The following is a 19,136-nucleotide window of genomic DNA, read 5'->3' as shown; positions in this document are numbered from 1 at the left end:
AGGTGGGTGTTTTAGCTATCATCAGAGATCTAGAGGTAGTTGGCAAGATCTGGACTCAGGAAGAAATTCATACAGAAGTAGTCTGTGTAAAGTTTTGAAATGTTAGTCCTAGGCACTCATCCTCAAGTTCTTATTTGAGTGTGGTGAGCTGAGATGTTTCCATCTCAGACTTTTCCTTTCCTTGTCTTTGAATGGTGCTGTCTTGGTTTTCCCCTATTAAATTGTCTCTCTGGTTTGGAGTTATTTAGGTCTCTTGCTTTTTCCAAAATATCTTCCAACCTAATAAGGTATTCTCAAATAAGAACAGAAACCCTTATGTGTAATAAATAAAATTTTATGGTGATAAACTGGTGAAGTATGCTGCCAAGTGGCTCTGGCTTGGTATCTTTTCCTTGGTGATCTCGCTGAATGCTGCTGTCAGAGGACCAGCCTCATGGAACTGTATTTTTCAGGAATGACTAATCCTCTTGCTTCTTCCATATTTCATAACTTCTAGCGGTTTGGTTGCCACAAAAGAGTGGATGGGAGAGGAGGCTAAAGTCACTAGGTTAATGTTTAGGGGGAAAAAAAAATAATATGAGGTTGAAATCAACTAATTGAATTGACTAATACCTTTCTAGATGTTTTCTGAATTATTTCTGTAGAAAATCAAATGGACTTTTCTGCATTTTCACTTGAGTCATGTCAAGCCTGTGTGGCCACACTTGTCTGTAGGGAGTTGGGGACAAGACCTGACCTTGGTGTGGGCACAGAGTCAGCCAGGATGCCCTGTGGTTTGTGGTGCCTCAAAGTATAGAGAGTATTAGGGATGGGAAGCCTTTTACTCACTGTGTTTCCAGGAGGGTGGGGAAGTACTAGCAGTTGGGAAACAGTGAACTTTAATGGCTATTTTGAAATATTTATTTCCTACATTTATGGCCTGATTTGCCATTGCAAGTCAGAAGGTCTTATTCTGGGATATTCATTCACAGAGGTAATTTTCTCCACTAACAGCTGTTCACAGCTCCCTAGGTGGCTCCTTGGTGAAGAATCATCTGCCAGTGAAGTGGACGCAGGTTCGATCCCTGAGTAGGGAAGATGCTTTGGAGGAGGAAATAGCTACTGACACCAGTATTCTTTCCCGGGAAATCTCGTGGACAGAGGAGCAAGGCAGGCTACAGTCCATGTGGTTGCAAAGAGGTGGACACAACTTAGTGACTAGACAGAAGCAGCAGCAGTTGTTCACAGAACTTTCTCTGTGAACCTAATATAAGAAAATGATTTGGCATTATTGAACTAGGTCGTTTATGGCCTGGATATACAGAGTGTCTTGAAACGGTCCTCACTCTTTTATTCTTTTTGGTAGGTTTTAACATTTTATTTTTCTCTTAATTTTTTTGAAATTTTTTCTTTTTTTTTTATAATTGATTTATACTTCGTAACCCCCATGGACTGTTAGTCCATGGAATTCTCCAGGCCAGAATACTAGTGTGGGTAGCCTTTCCCTTCTCCAGGGGATCTTTCCAGCCCAGGGATTGAACCCAGGTCTCCCCATTGCAGGATTCTTTATCAGCTGAGACACAACGGGAACCCTGATGTACAGTATTAGTTTCAAGTGTACAACGCAGTGATCCAGTGTTTATGCTCCATTTGAAGTTCTTACCTGATGAAGTCCTCACTTGTTTTCACAGTGTGGAATACTGCAAATACTTCTTTTCTGATTGTATGAGATTGTTTAAATCGCATATTATGAGGTTGGCCAAAAAGTTCATGCAGGTAAAACCCGAACGAACTTTTTGGCCAACCCAGTACATAAAGAAGCAGAACATCAGCCTACCACGAATTCAGAAACACTGGCATGTAAAAACCTGTTTACTGCCATGTCCTTTCATTTTCAAATTTGCACACTAGAGCCAGTTCTTTCAAAGGCCTGTCTGTGTGAGTGAAAGAATTTTCCTTTGGTACTGGCTGTTTTGCAATCTTTCGTTCACTATGTCTGACTTTCTCACGTGTATGAAACTAATAAACTATGTAAACATAAAAGTGCTAAATGTTAGAACTGGCACGTCTCGGGAGTTTGTTTTTAATAAGCTAATGTAATTAGCACCTTGAACTGTATATTCCATTTGTTTCTTTTGAAACCGTACAAAGAGAACAGGATGATACACCTACAAAGGGCACCAGTATACCTAATATTGGCCTTTTAAGTTGTGATGAAGTCATGGGTGTTTAAGAAGCTAAAACTTGCCAGTTACTTTTAAGTCAGAGGACTGAGGAGTAGATCTGTTGAGGGAAAAGAAAAAAAAGTTAAAACATAGAGCATTATATGAATTGTTTACATCCGTCTTTCCCAGGGCTTGAGTGTAGTGCTTACTACAGTGCTAGTGGATTGTCATTTTATTTCATTCATTCATTCATTCAGCAAATTTATATGGAGAGTCTTCTAAGCACTGTCTTCAATACTGAACAATGAACGAAACTCAGGGAAAAATCTCTGCCCTTATGGACCTTACACTTTAGTCAGGAGAAAGGCCAGACTGGAAAAGATATGTCATGGAAACTAATTTAGATGCTGAAAAGTGGTAAGGAGAAAGATAAGGCAGAGAATGGGATTAGAGGTTGTATGTACAGGAGAGGGAGGCTGCCATGGCAGCTAGGACATCCCTTGAGAAGAGGGGGTTGGGGTCATCTCTGCAGGAGATGAAGGTAGGTAATCTTGGGAAGGGGGCTTCCCAGGGGGCGCTAGTGGTAAAGAACCCACCGCCAACGCAGGAGAGGGTGAGTTCGATCCCTGGGTCATGAAGATCCCCTGGAGAAGGAAATGACAACCCACTCCAGTATTCTTGCCTGGAGAATCCCAAGGACAGGGGAGTGTGGTGGGCTACAGTCCAAGGGGTCACACAGAGAGACGACTGAAGCGACTTAGCAGACAACCGTGGGAAGAACACAGCAGGCAGAGGGAGGAGCAAGTTCCATGTCCTGGCTGGAGCTGGTGGATTTGGAGTACGGAGGAGTCATGAGGTTTGTTATATAATCCCGGGGGACAGTGAGCCTGGGAGAGGCAGGAGAGAGGCGCTGGTCAGAGGCACAGATGGGGAGGGTCTCTCTGGGGGAGGACGGAGGCCTCTACTCTGAGCAAGAGGGGAGTCTGAGCAGGGCCTTGGAGCAGAGGGTCAGGATCCGCCTGGGTTCTGATGGCATCTCTCCAACTGCTGTGTTTTTGAGGGTGCGCAGGGGTGAAAGGAGGCCACCCAGTAATTGATTTCCCAGAAAAATAAAATGCAACTGTTAAATTGCTGTGCTTCGTGAATGAAAAGTGCAGCCCATCCTGATGAAGCAGCATCTTAAAGCCGGGCAGCTCTTTAAGAAGTCTGAGAGCACATGTGATTTTCCTTATGGGCTTCCCCCCACCCCACACACTGTGGCAAACACTTCAAAAGGTGTCCTGTCCACATCACAGAGAAGAAAGTGAAATTGCCTCCTTTTTAAGACAGCAGTTGAGAAGCATAGAAAAGTGTGGGGAGGTGGTAGACATGTTTTAACGTTCATTTCCTTTAGTGGGAGTATTGGCTTTGTAAATCCAAGATCATGGATAAAAACGAGGGGGCCCCGTGAGAGCAAAGGCTGATCTAGAGAACTTTAGATTTCACTGAGGAGTAGAATAAAATGTTAGTTTTTTTTTTTAATTGAAGTATAGTTGATGTACAGTATTATGTAAGTTATAGGTACAAAAAATGATTCACAATTTTAAAAATTTATACTCCATTTACAGTTATAAAATTTGGCTATATTCCCCATATTGTACAATATACCATTGTAGCTTATTTTATACCTAATAATTTATACCTCTTATCCCCTACCTCTACATTGCCCCTCCTCCTTCCCCTTTCCCCACTGGTACCCACAAGTTTGTTCTGTATATCTGAGTTTGCTTCTTTTTTTCCCATCCAAGTACTAACCAGGCCCAACCCTGCTTAGCTTCCGAGATCAGATGAGATTGGGCACGTTCAGAGTGGGATGGCCGTAGACAGCTTCCTTATGTTATTATATTCACTAGTTTGTTGTGTTTTTAGATTCCATACATAAGTGATATCATATGGATATCTGTCTTTCTCTTTCTGACTTACTTTACTTCGTACGACGGTTGCAAATGGCATTATTTCATCCTTTTTTAATGGCTGAGTAGTATTCTATTGTTACCTATAATATGCCACAATTTTTTCATGCCTCCATCTGTTGATGGACACTTAGATTGCCTCCATGTCTTGGCATCTGTAAATAGTGCTGCCGTAAACATTGGGGTGCGTGTATGTTTTCAAACTTGTGTTTTTGTTTCTTTCATAGATAAACCCAGTAGTGGAGTTGCTGGATCATATGGTGGTTCTACTTTTAATTTTTTGAGGAAACCAGATATATATGTGTGTGTGTGTGTGTGTGTGTGTGTGTGTATGTATTTACTGTGGGTACACCAGTTTACATTCCTACCAACAGTGTATGAAGCTTTCTTTTTCTCCACATTCTTGCCAGGACTTGTCACTTGTGTTTTTTTTGATGATGGCCATTCTGACAGATATGAGGGAAAATGTTAATTCTTTGACAAAGTGAGTTGTTCTTTCAAAAAAGTATATGTTAGAAATTTAAACTGTGGGTGTCATGAAAAAGCCAGTGGTGACATTAGTAAACTCTCAGCTTGTGAGCAGATTGAATGTTTTCATTCTTGTGATGATTGGCTTGGTGTAGAATGATGTCAGTTCATCTTAGATTTTTGTTATTCTCTTAGTTCATAAGAAGCCTGTCGAGTTTACACTGTACCCATGTATGGAATGCGGTACAAGGCAAATCATCTTCACTCTGAACTTCAAGATGTTCTTGATCTAAGAGTAAGAACAGATCCGGGTGCCTACGATGCTTTTTCAGAGCATTTTCACATTATATTCTTGATGAACATGAAAGTCTCTTATGATGAAAATTGAGCTCATTTTGAGAGGAAATGATGTATTTGGGAAAGAACTTGTCTTCCCCCCAAATTGAAATAGAAGTAGGGCTGTCATATCAATTCATATTTTATGTGGTTACATTTGTAGATGGACAGATACATAGATACATGGATACTCATGCATGTGCCTGGAACAAGGGGGATAATTTTGTGAGGCTGACGTTCTTTAAATCCGAATTTACCTGTACATGACAGATCACAGTGTGGTATAGGATGGAGCCAGATTTTTCTCCGTTTACCCCACATTCCCAAGGTGGCCTCAGTGAAGTCCTGAGTGCCCTGATGGCCATTGTGAGTGTCCTGGAGATACAGAACTGGTCAGAAGAGCAAATAGCAGAAACCAAGTCATGAAGTGTGCTTGGAGGGGGCTGGGTGTGTAGTGAAGGGTTGTTTTGGGGACCACTGGGAGTTTTTCCAGGGTAGGGGGTGAACTGATTCCTCCCTGACTTCGGAAACAAACCACCCAGTGGGTGTTAACTGAGCAAAGGGCCCTAACATAGTCTCCGGTAAATAGGAGCAAACAATGATATCTTCAGCTCACGATAACTCAGTGCTGTAAAGGTACGTGCCTGTTTCGGCAGCCACAGCATTGCTCTGCTATTTGCTCTCCTCCAACACCGGGCCAGTTGCATTCCATGTGTGTTTTCCTCCCAGCTTCTTTGACTAGGAGCTGACTGCGGAGGATTTTGGCCAGACAAGTTCCGGGTGTGTGTACTGCCTTTTTGTATAAGGCACTGTCATTGTTTCCAAATACATAATTGCTTTTTCTGTCAAGATATGAGAAGAATGTGAGACTTTAATCTTTAGACCCGAAGGGTACTGCACCAAGAAACTTTATCGTCCGTCATTTAGGTGTGAGAAGTTTCCATTGGTTTCCACCCAGATCTATGACCCTTGATGTATTGAAAATTATCAGCAATGAGTGGAGATTATTAGGAATCACTCATTCCTGTACCTGAAGAACCTTGAAAACCGGGTTCCCTTCTGTCTCTTGGCCCCTGTCCTGCCTCATCTCTGCACTGACCTCTCAGTCACCCCCTGTAGCGTTTCCTCTGGGGACAGGTTAGGCTGTCTCCTGATCAGAGGAATTGCAACAAGTCCCTACATATGAGCCTCCAAGTGGTGAACTTCCAAAGATGTGAACGTGCGTTCGCGTGTGCAGTCACGGCAGTCAGTTCGCGTATCGGGTGTACATTGTCACGTGCGTGCATCCTCTGTGACTGGTTTTGCTTTTGTGTACTTTACTATACAGTACTGTGTAGAGTGCAGTATTACAGTATCTTTATTTCAAGCCCAGAATGGCTTATATATCGCTCATTGGCGATATAGTTAGTGCTACTGTACTTTTCAAGGTACTGTATGATTAAAAATGTTTTCTTTTTTGCGTGTGTGTCTTTTAAATGTATTATTTGTGTGAAAGTATTCTAACCCTATTACAAAATAGTACTATGTAGCTGATTGTGTTAGTTGGGTACCTAAGGCTAACTTTGTTGGACTTAACGAACCAATGGGACTTTTGAATGTACTCATGAAATGGAGCGCTTTCATATGTAGGTGATCCACCTCCTCACCCAGTTCATTTATCATTGTTTCTAGTGATATATGTTATGTTTGAATGTTTTACTCACTAAACCAAATTGCTGTTGTCAGGTTGGTGAGGACAGGGAGGCTGAGCCTGTGAAAGCTCACCATTCTATGTGAAAAATGCCAGTGTAGTGGACAGAATGTCATCACAGTTATCGACTGTATGTTACCTGCCACCCTCAGGAAAGGGAGAGATCATTTTACTGACTTCCGTTTATTCCTTCCTTTCCTTTTTCATAGGGGGCTTCCCTATGAAAGCTCAGTTGGTAAAGAATTCCCCTGCAAGGCGGGAGACCCTGGTTCAATTCCTGGGTCAGGAAGATCCCCTGGAGAAGGGATAGGCTACCCACTCCTGTATTATTGAGCTTCCTTTGTGTCTCAGCTGGTAAAGAATCTGCTTGCAATGCAGGAGACCTGGGTTCGATCCCTGGGTTGGGAAAATCCCCCTGGAGAAGGGAAAGGCTACCCACTCCAGTATTCTGGCCTGGAGAATTCCATGGACTGTATAGTCCATGGGGTCTCAAAGAGTCACACATGACTGAGCAACTTTCATTTTCACTTCCTCTTTCATTCATTCATATATTTGATAGGTATTTCTCATGTAATTGCTAAGTGTCAGGTGTTGTCATGGTTATTAAGGGCCTAGGTTGCAAAAATAAGACTCAGATTCAGCTTTCAAGGACTTTAAAGTTTCCCTGGGGACACTCACCATGTAAATGAGTAAGAGTCCCTTTTTAAAAAAATGTCTCAAATAGAAAATTTCAACTATCAAACTGGAGAGAATATTTTTAAAAATACCCATACGGCAGCACTGCAGTTATCAGTCATGGCCAATCTTGTTTCGTCTACACCTGCTCCCTCTCCTCTCTCCTTCCCCCATGACTTTGAAGCAAGTCGCAGACCTCGGATCAATCCATTTGTGTGGGGAGGGTATGATTTCTGCTGATGCAGTGGGAAGGTCAAGGCTGTTGTGAAGGATGGGCTGCTGCCTAGAGGGTCAGTGAAGTAAAAGAAGGGTGTTCTAGGCAGAAGAAATACTGTGGGATAATAGTGGGGATGAGGTAGCTGCTTGTAGTTTGATGTGGCCAAAACTGGTCTATGGATGGGGAGGTGGAGCCATGGGTGGGGGTCTAGAAAGGCAGATAGAGTACAGATAAAAAGGCTTTTGCTTTGTCAGCAACAGACTGACTTTGTCAGATCTTCACTGCGAGACATTTATAGGTTTCACGATTTATATTTTGAAAGTTACAGAGTGAAGTAAGCCAGAAAGATAAACACCAATACAGTATACTAACACATATATATGGAATTTAGAAAGATGGTAACAATAATCCTATATGCAAGACAGAAAAAGAGACACAGACTTTTGGACTCTATGGGAGAAGGCCAGGGTGGGATGATCTGAGAGAACAGCATCAAAACATGTATATTATCAAGTGTGAAACAGATCACCAGCTCAGGTTGGATGCATGAGACAAGTGCTCTGGGCTGGTGCACTGGGAAGACCCAGAGGGATGGGATGGGGAGGGAGATTGGAAGGGAGTTCAGGATGGGGAACACATGTAAATCCATGGCTGATTCATGTCAATGTATGGCAAAAACCACTACAATATTGTAAAGTAATTAGCCTCCAACTAATAAAAATAAATGAAAAAAAGATAGAATCTAAAAGGGGGATGCAAAAAAAAGAAGTTACGGTGGGTAGGGGGTATAGAGCGGGTTGTAAATGAGATGGCATTGGAGAGTGGCTAGATAGCTAAGAACCTTGGTTGAGGGCTTGAAGAACTGATAAGATTAGGATGGAGAAACATTTTGAGATATTTGAGACACTGAGAGATAGTGGAGAAGAAATATTATATTAGCACTTATTTATGACACGTTGTAAAACCTAGTGACCTCTTAACTTTGGGGATGAATGAATGACCCTGAGAATCTTGGCGTGGATGAAACAGCTTGATGCTGATCTCTGGACTGCTGGAATCCAGAATGAAAGCTTGGTGGGTGTGGGGAGTTTGAATTGAATATCAAGGAAGATCAGACAGAGGCTTTTGCTAAGGAGGTGGAGGGCTTCCTTGGTGGTACAGAGGGTAAAGAATCTGCTTACAGTGCAGGAAACCCTTCGATCCCTGGGTTGGGAACATTCCTTGGAGAGGGAAATGGGTGACCCACTCCAGTATTCTTGCTTGGAGAATCCCATGAACACAGGAGCCTGGCAGGCCACAGTGCATGGGATCACAAATAGTCGCACACAGCTGAGCGACTCAGCAGCAGCAGCAGCAGCAGGAGACGGAGGAGTTTTGAGAATTATCAAAATATAAATTAAGGGCTGCAAAATTTTTTAGTACTGGGCCATGTGTTTGGTGTCCTCAGGTTTGTAAGCCACTTGAATTTTTATTGATAGCACTGTTTAGGTATTACCTGCCACTTCTTAAAAATATAGAGTTTTGGCAACATCACCAAAAAAAAAACCCCAAAAAATAAAAAAAAAAAACGTGATCAGCACTATAACAGGAATGATGATAAGCATGATGTTTCAGTTTGATCAGGTCACCAGGACCTCGAATCTCACTGGATGGTCACCCTGTCCTCAGGAGCAGTCCTTGAAAATCAGATGGAGTGAGGTACTTGCCTGACTTCAGGTATACCACACCTGCCAACTCTGCTCAAGCCAGGGTGGAATATAATTTTTATAAACAAACTCAAATGTTGTGTTGGGTTGGTCATAAAGTTTGTTTGGGTTTTTCTGTAAGGTGGTATGGAAAAATCTGAAACAAACTTTTTGGCCAACCCAATCCAAAGTTTAATTAACATCATAAAAATAAATTTCAGGAGTGTTCTGAGATAAATGTATTTTCCAGATTTTTAGGAATGTCATAGATCAGTTTTGCCCCCAGTAGGATCGTGATGCATCTAGTGCCTGCAAATGATCGTATTCCCATGGTTACATGGCAGAGGTGGCTGGAGGAAGAGTAAAGTGTGAATCATGCTCATCAAAGTCTGTGAATCTGTTCTGAGATTCTGACTTCATTTCCACCCAGCTAGCTCACTCTGCTGTTCTTTCCAAATCTATGATTTTCAGTTAAGCTCAGGCAGGTTTGGAAAGGAGAGATGAGCTGAATCTAAAATTGTCATCAGCTAAATCCACATGTCCATTTTAAGTGTGAGCGAAATGTCAAGTTGAGCAAAGTGTCAACGTTCCAGTCTTTTCCCTGCATTTTTCAAGTTCCAAGGGTTCCTGTGAAATGTTTTTTTAAAGCCACTGATAGCCCAGCAAATGGGATCTTCCAAAGCTTTTAATTTCCAAAAAGACCTTATATAGCAAGCACACAATTTAGTAAATCCCTTCAACAAGTTTCCATGACTTAACTATATGACTGCATTAAAAGAAAGATCATACTTTGCTTCTCTGTCCAGTAATAACAAGCATTCATGTTTCCTGATTTTATGCTGTATACTTAGCACCCAGCACAGCACTTGGAATTTCATAGGTTTCAATAAATATTGTATGAATTAATGAAATACCCCACTAGGTGTTGATGATTGAAGACCATAGTTTTATAGCTTAGCTCACTTTCTTTGTCACACCTGGCAATCATCATGATGTCAAAGATGCCAGCACACACACACTCCCCAGGAGAAGGCCTTTCCATTCCATTTTGTTGTGGCTACTCCTCTCTAAGGCTTATAAACTGAGTTTGTTCATATTTAGGCCAGGCTGTTCAAATCCCTTTCCAGGAGATAATTAGAAATTACTGGTTCATGCATAAGATTTTGGTAATAACATTTTTGCTAAAATATCTCAAGCTTTTCCTATCCTAGAGTCAAGCGGGCTGTGTTGAGCCTGCAGGAGGAAGAGGAGAAGAAAAAAAATGCTTCTGTTGTGGCTTTAAACTTATTCAATCACTGATGCCATTCCCCCCAAAGGAACAGAGAGGGACTGCAAGAAGAAGAAAAAAAATGCAGGGAGGGCCTTTGGGGAGCATGTGGATTTAGGGGTGAGTTGAGGAGGAGGGTGAAGGTCCCGAAGAGACCCATGGGACTCAAGAACAGACTCCAAAGTGGACCCCCAGGGTGCAGCCTGGAAGACAGACTCCACCAGTGACTTTCCGACTTTTGGCCGCAGAATCACTAGAAGATATGTTTTATTAATACATGGTGATCAGGTGCAGTTGTATAAGTACAAACAGAAACATAATGGAAACAAACATTGCAGGAAACGGTCCTCTTTCTTCATGGGATGTTGCCAAGGTTTTCTGTTCTCTTCTGTGCTCTTCTGTGCTATGCCGTGTCACTTAAACAAATGCTGGCCTCAAATATGTATCTGAGGATTCTGTGGTTATTAAGGACTGTGTCAGCCCGGAGCTAGAAGTGGATCAGCAGCAGCCATAGTTTTTAGACTCTGAAGGTTGGTGGAGGGTCGTGGGCACTGGTGGCTGCCTCGTGGTGTCACTGCTTGACCTTGTTGGCATGAGTTGGTGCCCAGACCCCCAGCACGTCCAGGTCCTGCCAGGTCTCCCTCAACTTCTGGAGGTCCTGAGTCACCCAGAGAGCTCCAGCTGCTCATGTAGGTCACCCATGGCATCAAGAGTAGAGTTGATGAGAAGCAGATATGGCTTCCAATTGTCTTCCTGGTTCCGACGCACTTGTGTTTTGTCCTTGGTCTTTCACATCCAGCTTCCTGCATAACTGCCACCCTGGCCAACCTATGGTGACTTTAGGCTCAATACTTGGCACAAGCAGCAACCTGTATAGGCAGACTGTTTTATCAACTTCCAATCTCCTAGCAGTTGTGCTTCTTGGTTCCGACCTTGAGTCCTAATGGATCACCATCTACAGGGTGAATACCACTACAGTTGCTTATTCATTGGAGAACAGGAGAGAACTTAGAACTTTTTGTTTACACTTGTAGTTATCTAATTTAAAATGCCTATTTTAGGGTGCATTTTTAATGTTGAGTACCTGCAAGTATTAATAGATATCATTTATATTAAGTGCTTAGAGTTGTAAGTAGTTTTCATAAATAATTCCGTTATGTCAAGGAGGTTCTTTGAGGAAGAGATGGTTAGATAGCATCACCTACTCAATGGACATGAACTTGAGTAAACTCCAGAAGATAGTGGAGGACAGGGAAGCCTGGCATGCTGCAATCCATGGGGTTGCAAAGAGCTGAATATGACTTAGCGACTGAACAACAAGAAGGAGATTCCATACACCAATTTTTTTTCAGGTATTTGTTCCCCAGCCCTGTGAACACCACTGCCTTTAAAGAGGCCGCTGCTGAGAGAGTGCTGGTAAGAGGGAAGTGGCCAATACCGCCAGCTTGTGAGACTGTTCATTCTTCAGGAAGGGATTTATGTTAACTGGAGGCCACTGATGCATAATTAGTGGGGGCCCTGAGCACCAGGATCATATTTGCCAAGACAAGAATTAGACATAGTCTCTGGCAAGTTGTGGGTGTTTTGAAGGGAAGAGAGTGGAAGATGTGAAGTCAGTCCTCCTCCAGCCACCTGCCATGTGGCTGTGACCCCAGGGCCCTCCTCACCACCAGCATGACTTAATTTGTCCCTCTAGTGTATGTTTTTGGTTGTTATGTGTCACAAACTTCCCTGATACAAACTATATTTCATCTCAAACCATCTGCAGAAATGCTGGGAGGGATACCTTGGAGCTCAGTTATTATAGATTCATGGGCTTCCCCGGTGGCTCATGTGGTAAAGAATCTGCCTGCAATGTGGGAGACCTGCATTCCATCCCTGGTTCAGGAAGAGCCCCTGGAGAAGGGAATGGCAACCCACTCCAGTATTCTTGCCTGGGAAATTCCATGGACAGAGGAGCCTGGCAGGTTAGAGTCCGTGGGTCACAAAGAGTCAGACGTGACTGATACTGTGAATTTCTCTAGGATGATATGGCAGGATGGGAGGACTCAGCTGGTGTAAACAGTGACATCTCACAGATTCAATGAGGCTGAACAAGGAAACTGAAATTAAAGTCTTGTTTATGGTATAGCAATTTCACCTGAAAGGTTGCTGGAAGTGTTTATCCCCTCCAAATCTTTACACAAACTAATTAAGTATGTGAATGCATTGTTGAAGTCATTCAAGAAATCAAGGTTTTATTGTTGTGACTTCTTTTAGTAGATTTATCCTGTAGGGTCTGATATATTTATATATATGGATATATCCCCATCCCTCCCCCAAACAATAGTGAACAGAGTAAATATAACATGTAATTTATATTTCACAACATATATCATATATGTACTTACTGTTATGGACAGAAAAGATAGAGAGGCATTAAATAAATGAGCCAGGAGTCTATTCCCTTTCTTCCCCCTCAACTCTGGGGATTCAGAGCAACATGTTGAGTTTTCCCTTGGGGTTCTTTCTGTCTTTATAGATAGATAAAATAGCAGGACCACAAGTTCATTTGCATTAATTTGCATGTAATCTGCATACAGCGATCCAGAGTACATTGGGCTTCCTGATGTTTTCAGAGAAGTTTTTTGCTTTTGCTTTTTCTCCCCTTAAGCTTTGTCAAGATAGTCTAAAGCATAAATGACATCTAGGGAAAGGAGAGCAAGAACAACAAAAGTAATGATACAAGTGCCTCTGTTTTCGTAGTTCTTTTAGTTTCACATTTTCCAGAGACAGAAGTACATCAGGATAAAAATTCAGAAATACTATGGAATGAATTGTTGAGAGGACAATGCTCTATTTCTTTCCTTCTTAATTGTAACAGAAGTTCACCCGATCTGAATGGTTCAGTCCAATGCCCCTTATCTCTGCATTTTTATGTTGCTTGTATAAAAAACATGGGTTTGGTATAAATGTGTGCCATGGCTTCATGGGAAAATGACACAAGTTTGTCTTCCACTGAGCTGACACTGGCAGTGGGACCCAGATTTAAATTAAGTTCATATGAAGTGAAATGGATGATCGTATGGAAAAATGTTATGCTTGCTTTTTTTTTAATCTTTTTGCCTGCACAACACGGCATGTGGAATCTTAGTTTTCCTACCAGGGATTGAAGCTGTATCCCCTGGGAAATCCTGTGACCTGGTTTTGTACTAAGAACTGGGAAGAGAACTTGAATTTGCATGTATCATTTTCTTTTCTTTTCTTTTGTAGACAGAGATGGGAAAATCTTGTAAAAACATAATGTGACACAAAATTTCACAACTTACTTTAAAAAGTTTATTTTGAGGAAACAAGATTTTTCTCTGTTCCTAAATTTGAACTAGTATTGCTTCAGCCTGTTAAGTCACTTCAGTCGTGTCTGACTCTTTGTGACCCTATGGACTATAGCCCACCAGGCTCCTCTATCCATAGGATTCTCCAGGCAAGAATACTGGAGTATGTTGCTATGCCCTCCTCTTTCTGGAGATCTTCCCAATCCAGGGATTGAACCTGGGAGTCTTATGCCTCCTGCATTGGCTGGCGGGCAGATTCTTTACCACTGAGCTACCAGAGAAGCCTGCTTCAGCCTAATGCATTTGAACCAAAGGGGAAATATAAGAAATGAAACATATTAGACAAGTAATACACTCGACAGCAAAAACTTCTAGCACCTTAAAAGAAAAATAAGCAAATCTGTTTCAGTATTTTAATAATTGTATTTATTATAATAAATATCAAAATTTATAGTTTAAAGTCATACTGTTTATTTAGAAGTTTATTTTGTGACATCAGTACCTCTTGGCATCAGCGTTGCGGGGTGCTGAATCAGACATGAACTTCACATCCCCCCAAAAAAGATATACTAGGTGTGATGCTATTGAAACAGCAGCTGCATTATTTAAATTTCCTACAGACTAATGTTGCAAATATTTGAATCGAAATAAATATCTTTACTGAACAAATTTGTACTATCTCAAGTAAGAACAAGTTGACTTGGGGATTCCCTTGCAGTTCAGTTAAGACTTCACTCTTGCAATGCAGGGGGTGCAGGTTCAACCCGTGGTCAGGGAGCTAAGATCTGACATGCCTTGTGGCATGACAAAAAAATAAAATAGATAAGCAACAGGGATTAAAACAAACAAAAAATGAACAAGTTGAATAGGAAGGATGCAAAGCTTCTTCAGATAGTCTTGAAAAAGCCTGCCTTTGGAGTGGGTAAAGAGAAATTCATCATGTCGTTCCTTGGTTCCATGTGATTGGGATGCAAAAGTTCCATTCTGGAGATGACAGACAAGACGTACTTAAAAAACACATGTGCGGGATTTCTCTGGTGGTCCAGTGGTTAAGAATCTGCCTTGCCATGCAGGGGACCCAGGTTCAGTTTCTGGTGGGCATCATAGGCCTTGGGCTACTAAGTCTGTGCACCACAGCCAGCGAGTCCGTGTCCTGCAATGAAAGATCCCGCATGACACAGTGAGGATACCCAGTGCTGCAACTAAGTTCCGACTTAGCCAAATAAATAAGTAAATATTACGCATACACACTTTAAGAAGTTTTTCTTTTGCCTCTTTTGGCACTCAAATGCTCAAGACTGATGCAAGTGATAATTATGGGGGCTCGCTGCACATCTGGAAAGCGATTTGGGAAATCAGAGAGGCAGTTGTGCCACCCTGTTCTAATTTATTATCTGCTGAGCAGCAAGTGAGGGGTGGACATCGCAGGGTGTGAAATGTTGCTGTGTTTGGCCTGAGTCGAGTTGAACAGCTGCTTTCTTCCTCATAAGCAACAGATATTTCCCAGGCCCCCAAAGTTTGGGGGAGTTCCGAGTGATTGGAAATGAGGGAGAGGGAAGAAAACTGTTTTGACTAATAGGAAGGAAAGTTTGACTAGCAGCTTGGAAACTTTTGAAGTGAACAGCTGGCTTTGAAGATGTTCTAGGATATATGAGAGAGGAGAGAGAAAGGAAAGAAAGCAGTTTGAACAAAGTTCTATAAATAAGTGTTTTTACAGTTATTTTTTTCTTTCAGGTCACCTTGATGAGTCCAAAAAAAGTGGTTGATTGGGATAAGTCATACAGTTTATAAACTTGAAAGCTGCTTACTTTTGAGAAGCCAGCAATCGAGATAGGAGTACAACTCTCACTGCCCCTGAATGAGAAGGGGAGAGAGGGAGAGATTGAGAGAGAGAGAGAGATGAATTTCCATTAAGAACAGCCAGCCATCGGGCAAGTGTGTGGCTATAACCAACCCCTCACAAGTTCACTCAGGTATTAGAAGATGCAGACTTTGTATGTGGTCGAAGGTGGCAGGTATGTTTCATTTCCTTGGAGGGATGAAGGCAGAAGTTTCTCAATGAGGATGCCATCATACTCTAGTGTGTGTGTGTGTTTGTGTGTGTGTGTGTTAAGTCACTTCAGTCTGACTCTTTGTGACCCTTTGGACTGCAGCCCACCAGGCTCCTCTGTCTATGGGATGTACCAGGCAAGAATATTGGAGTGGATTGCCATTTCTTTCTCCAGGGGATCTTCCCAACCCAGGGATCAAACCCAAGTCTCTTATGTCTCCTGCATCGGCAAGCGGGTTCTTTACCACTAGCACCACCTGGGAAGCCCCAGAAACTCACTAGAGACCAAGACAATTCTAAAGAGCCCAGGGTTGGCCAGGAGTGCTGGTGGCTTTGGGGAGTGGCAGGATCAGGGCAGGAACTCAGAAGGATGGGTTCTCAGGTAACACAGTTGAAGGTCCAACACTCACTCGGAAGGAGGCTGCAGGATCTTTCCCAGTATGTGCTGGGTGAGCGGCCTAAGAACGCTTGCGGCTCTTGAAGAGAACTGGGACGTGAGGGCTTTGTGTCTTTGAGGTGTAAGCAAACATCCTGGGTCGATAGAAGTCAGACACTCTGATGTTAGAGGTGGCCCAGAGGTTCCCTTCGTCCTAGGAACTGTCCAGATGCTTCTGTCTGGCCGAGGCAGTGGTGGGCTTGGGTGGACTGCTCCCTTACCTCACTGGGCACTTTGCAGTCATAGTCCTGGCTGTCCGGAGGAGATGCCCCCGTGGGAGCAGCTCTTCTGCCTGCACTCTTTCCTAAAAATGTCTTCCGGTACTTTCTCCTGGTGGTGGGAGAGGGGCAGCTGTGCCAGAGGGGCTGCTGTGCTTTCTGGCTCCTCTGGCCCTCGGGTGGGCAGACCTCAGCCCCTTTCTCCTCCAGGCTGGGGTTGGGCAGCAGAGATAAAGAGGCCTGAAAGCCAGGCCTGGTGAGGGTGGGGTTTGTTTGTAGAATGGGGGATGAGGGTGGCACGCATCGTTGTCAGGGGAGAGTGACCCGCTCTGATCTGTTTTGCAAGGTCGCTTTGGTGACTGGATCAAGGCCGATGAGGCCAAGCGGGGAAGGAGACGAGAAAACCCAGTCAGGAGGCGGGAGGTTTTCATGTTGTGGCCCATGGGGCGTGTACTGTTGCGTTCAGACGAGTCAGGACGAACCTCAGGATCATAGTCTGATTTATGATGCCCTTTGTCAGGAGCCTCACCTCTACTGAAAGCAGTAAAGCGAGGACTTCAAGGCTGGCCTCCTCTGTGCGTTTCCTCGTTGGCTGGCTGTGGACTTCCATTTTGATCTCGTGTTATTTCCCTGTTGGAAATCTGATGATGAATGCTTTGAAGGGGGGCGGTAGACTCGGGCCGCCACCCTGTGTCCATCCAGCCTGTCGTCTCAAACGTGAGGGAATGACCTGTCCAGACACGTGCAAACATCTTAACTGTTTTTGCAGAGAGCTTCCCACCCCTACGCTGTACTGCGGACTTCGAGGCCCTTACCTCAAATATAGAACATTTTATTGGTAAGAAAGGAAGCATCTTCTCTAAAAAAAAAAAAAAAAAAGAAAAAATCATTTCTTTCAATTTCTACTTTCCCACTCGGTCAGTTCTGTGACATTGGCAGAAGCAGAAGTGGAATAGATGCGGTTGCTTGCTGTGACCTGGGCATCCTGACTGGAGCCTTGCGGTCTTTAGCAGAAAGGCTTTTGAAGAACTTTTAATTCCCAAACCCTGCCTGCGACTAAGTAAGTGACTCTGCAGTCTTAGACAGATGCTGCATGATAGCTGACGGAGCTGTGCAACGGGCTGGCCTGTGGTCTGTCCCAGGCAAAATGTGTGTGCGTCTTTTCGGTTGTCTAAGAGTTGTGTTTCCCCTGGTAGGGTCATTTATTCATTCCAGAGAAAGAACCCGCTGGGAGGTGGAAAGTGGGTGGGGAGATACTTCTCTTAATGAATGAATGAATGAATAGAAGAAATGGCATAACCTACAAATGTACACAGCTTCACTCTGTGTGTGTCTATTTAGGAATCACTTCCCCTAAAGGGAGACTATAGTCTGAAGCGTTATCTTGTAGTGGATACTATTAGTGAAGTAAATCAAGCCCTTGACTTATGTGTCAGAGCTCTGAGGGGACCAGGATCTCAGTGTGTCAGGTTGCTTCGTTACTCCTCATGGGGAGATAGCCGGAGATTAGGAAGCGTACCTGAGCTGATGAATTGGAAGTGGCAGCAGAGACGGGTGTGGACTTGAGGGTTCAGACCCCAGAATTCCGGGGCCTTTCCCTCAATGGAGAGACAGACGTATTTCCTTATATGTCTGTGAATTTATTTAGGTGAGTTTGTACATGTCCTCTTCCATCTGTGCTGGAGTGACGTAGCGAACAAGACTTCCCACGTTTCTGAGTATCTCATGGGATGTGTGGTTGAGGTGTGTCCCCAGATGCAGCATTCCTTATAGGCTCCTGAATTCTCAGTTTCCCTCCAGAATTCCTCCTGGGAGGGGTGTCCTGGCATCTGGATTCTTATAAGCTTCCCTGGAGGTTCTGATTCATGTGCTTGGTTGCTCGGTCATGTCCGACTCTCTGACCCCATGGACTGTAGCCCATGGGGCTCCTCTGTCTATGGGATTTCCCAGGGAATAACACTGGAGTGGGTTGCCATTTCCTTCTCCAGGGCATCTTCCCGACCCAGGGATTGAACCTGGGTCTGCTGCAGTGCAGGCAGACTTTACCATCTGAGCCACCAGGTAAGCCTGCCAATTGGGCGTTAGGGAGCCTTTGCACTGACAGTGTTTATTTCTGGGGATTTCTTGGCCCTGTGAGGCAGGCAGGGGTGTGGGTTAAAACCATGGCCTTGGCATCGGACAGTCCTGAGTTGGGGACATGGCTTCTTTGCGTGGTAGCCCTTGAACCCTTGGGCTGCGGCTCAGCTTCTTTGAGCTGCTGTTTGTTCATCTGTACAGGGAGAAAAATGTCCGAGGGCTGTCCGGAGGATTAGGAGATGTTGCGTGTCAAGCAGCGTGGCACATGTCCACCACTTAGAAACTGCCAGTGGTTACGGGTATAAAGGCTGCATAGAGGGAGACTGGAGGACTCAGGGCGTCTGCAGGTGGACTGATTGCCTCTGCTTTCTTCCTGGTTCCCTCAGGACGGCTCCCTGGGGAACATCGATGACCTGGCTCAGCAGTATGCAGATTACTACAACACCTGCTTCTCCGACGTGTGTGAGAGGATGGAGGAACTGCGGAAACGGCGCGTCTCCCAGGACCTGGACGTGGTGAGCGGGCTCCCGCGAACATGCACTTGCCCAGCCAGGCTGCTCCTGGCCCAGCGTCCCCTCCCTCCCCCTCTAACGCTTGCGAGTGGGTCA

At 43.8% G+C, this 19,136-nt stretch overlaps 1 protein-coding gene across 2 annotated transcripts in view; it reads left to right on the top strand.

Annotated features, from left to right (window-relative positions):
- Window positions 1-19,136, top strand: part of SASH1 (SAM and SH3 domain containing 1) — a 188,049-nt gene that overhangs the window by 22,442 nt on the left and 146,471 nt on the right. For both annotated transcript variants that reach the window (XM_020878136.2, XM_020878138.2), the window contains exon 2: window positions 18,915-19,043. In XM_020878136.2, the coding sequence (XP_020733795.2) occupies window positions 18,915-19,043 (129 nt within the window). The remainder of the gene's footprint in view (window positions 1-18,914; window positions 19,044-19,136) is intronic.

The sequence above is a fragment of the Odocoileus virginianus genome, chromosome 34 (genome assembly GCF_023699985.2).
Source record: "Odocoileus virginianus isolate 20LAN1187 ecotype Illinois chromosome 34, Ovbor_1.2, whole genome shotgun sequence".
Classification (NCBI taxonomy): Eukaryota; Metazoa; Chordata; class Mammalia; order Artiodactyla; family Cervidae; genus Odocoileus; species Odocoileus virginianus.
This window is presented reverse-complemented; position numbering and strand designations above follow the sequence as displayed.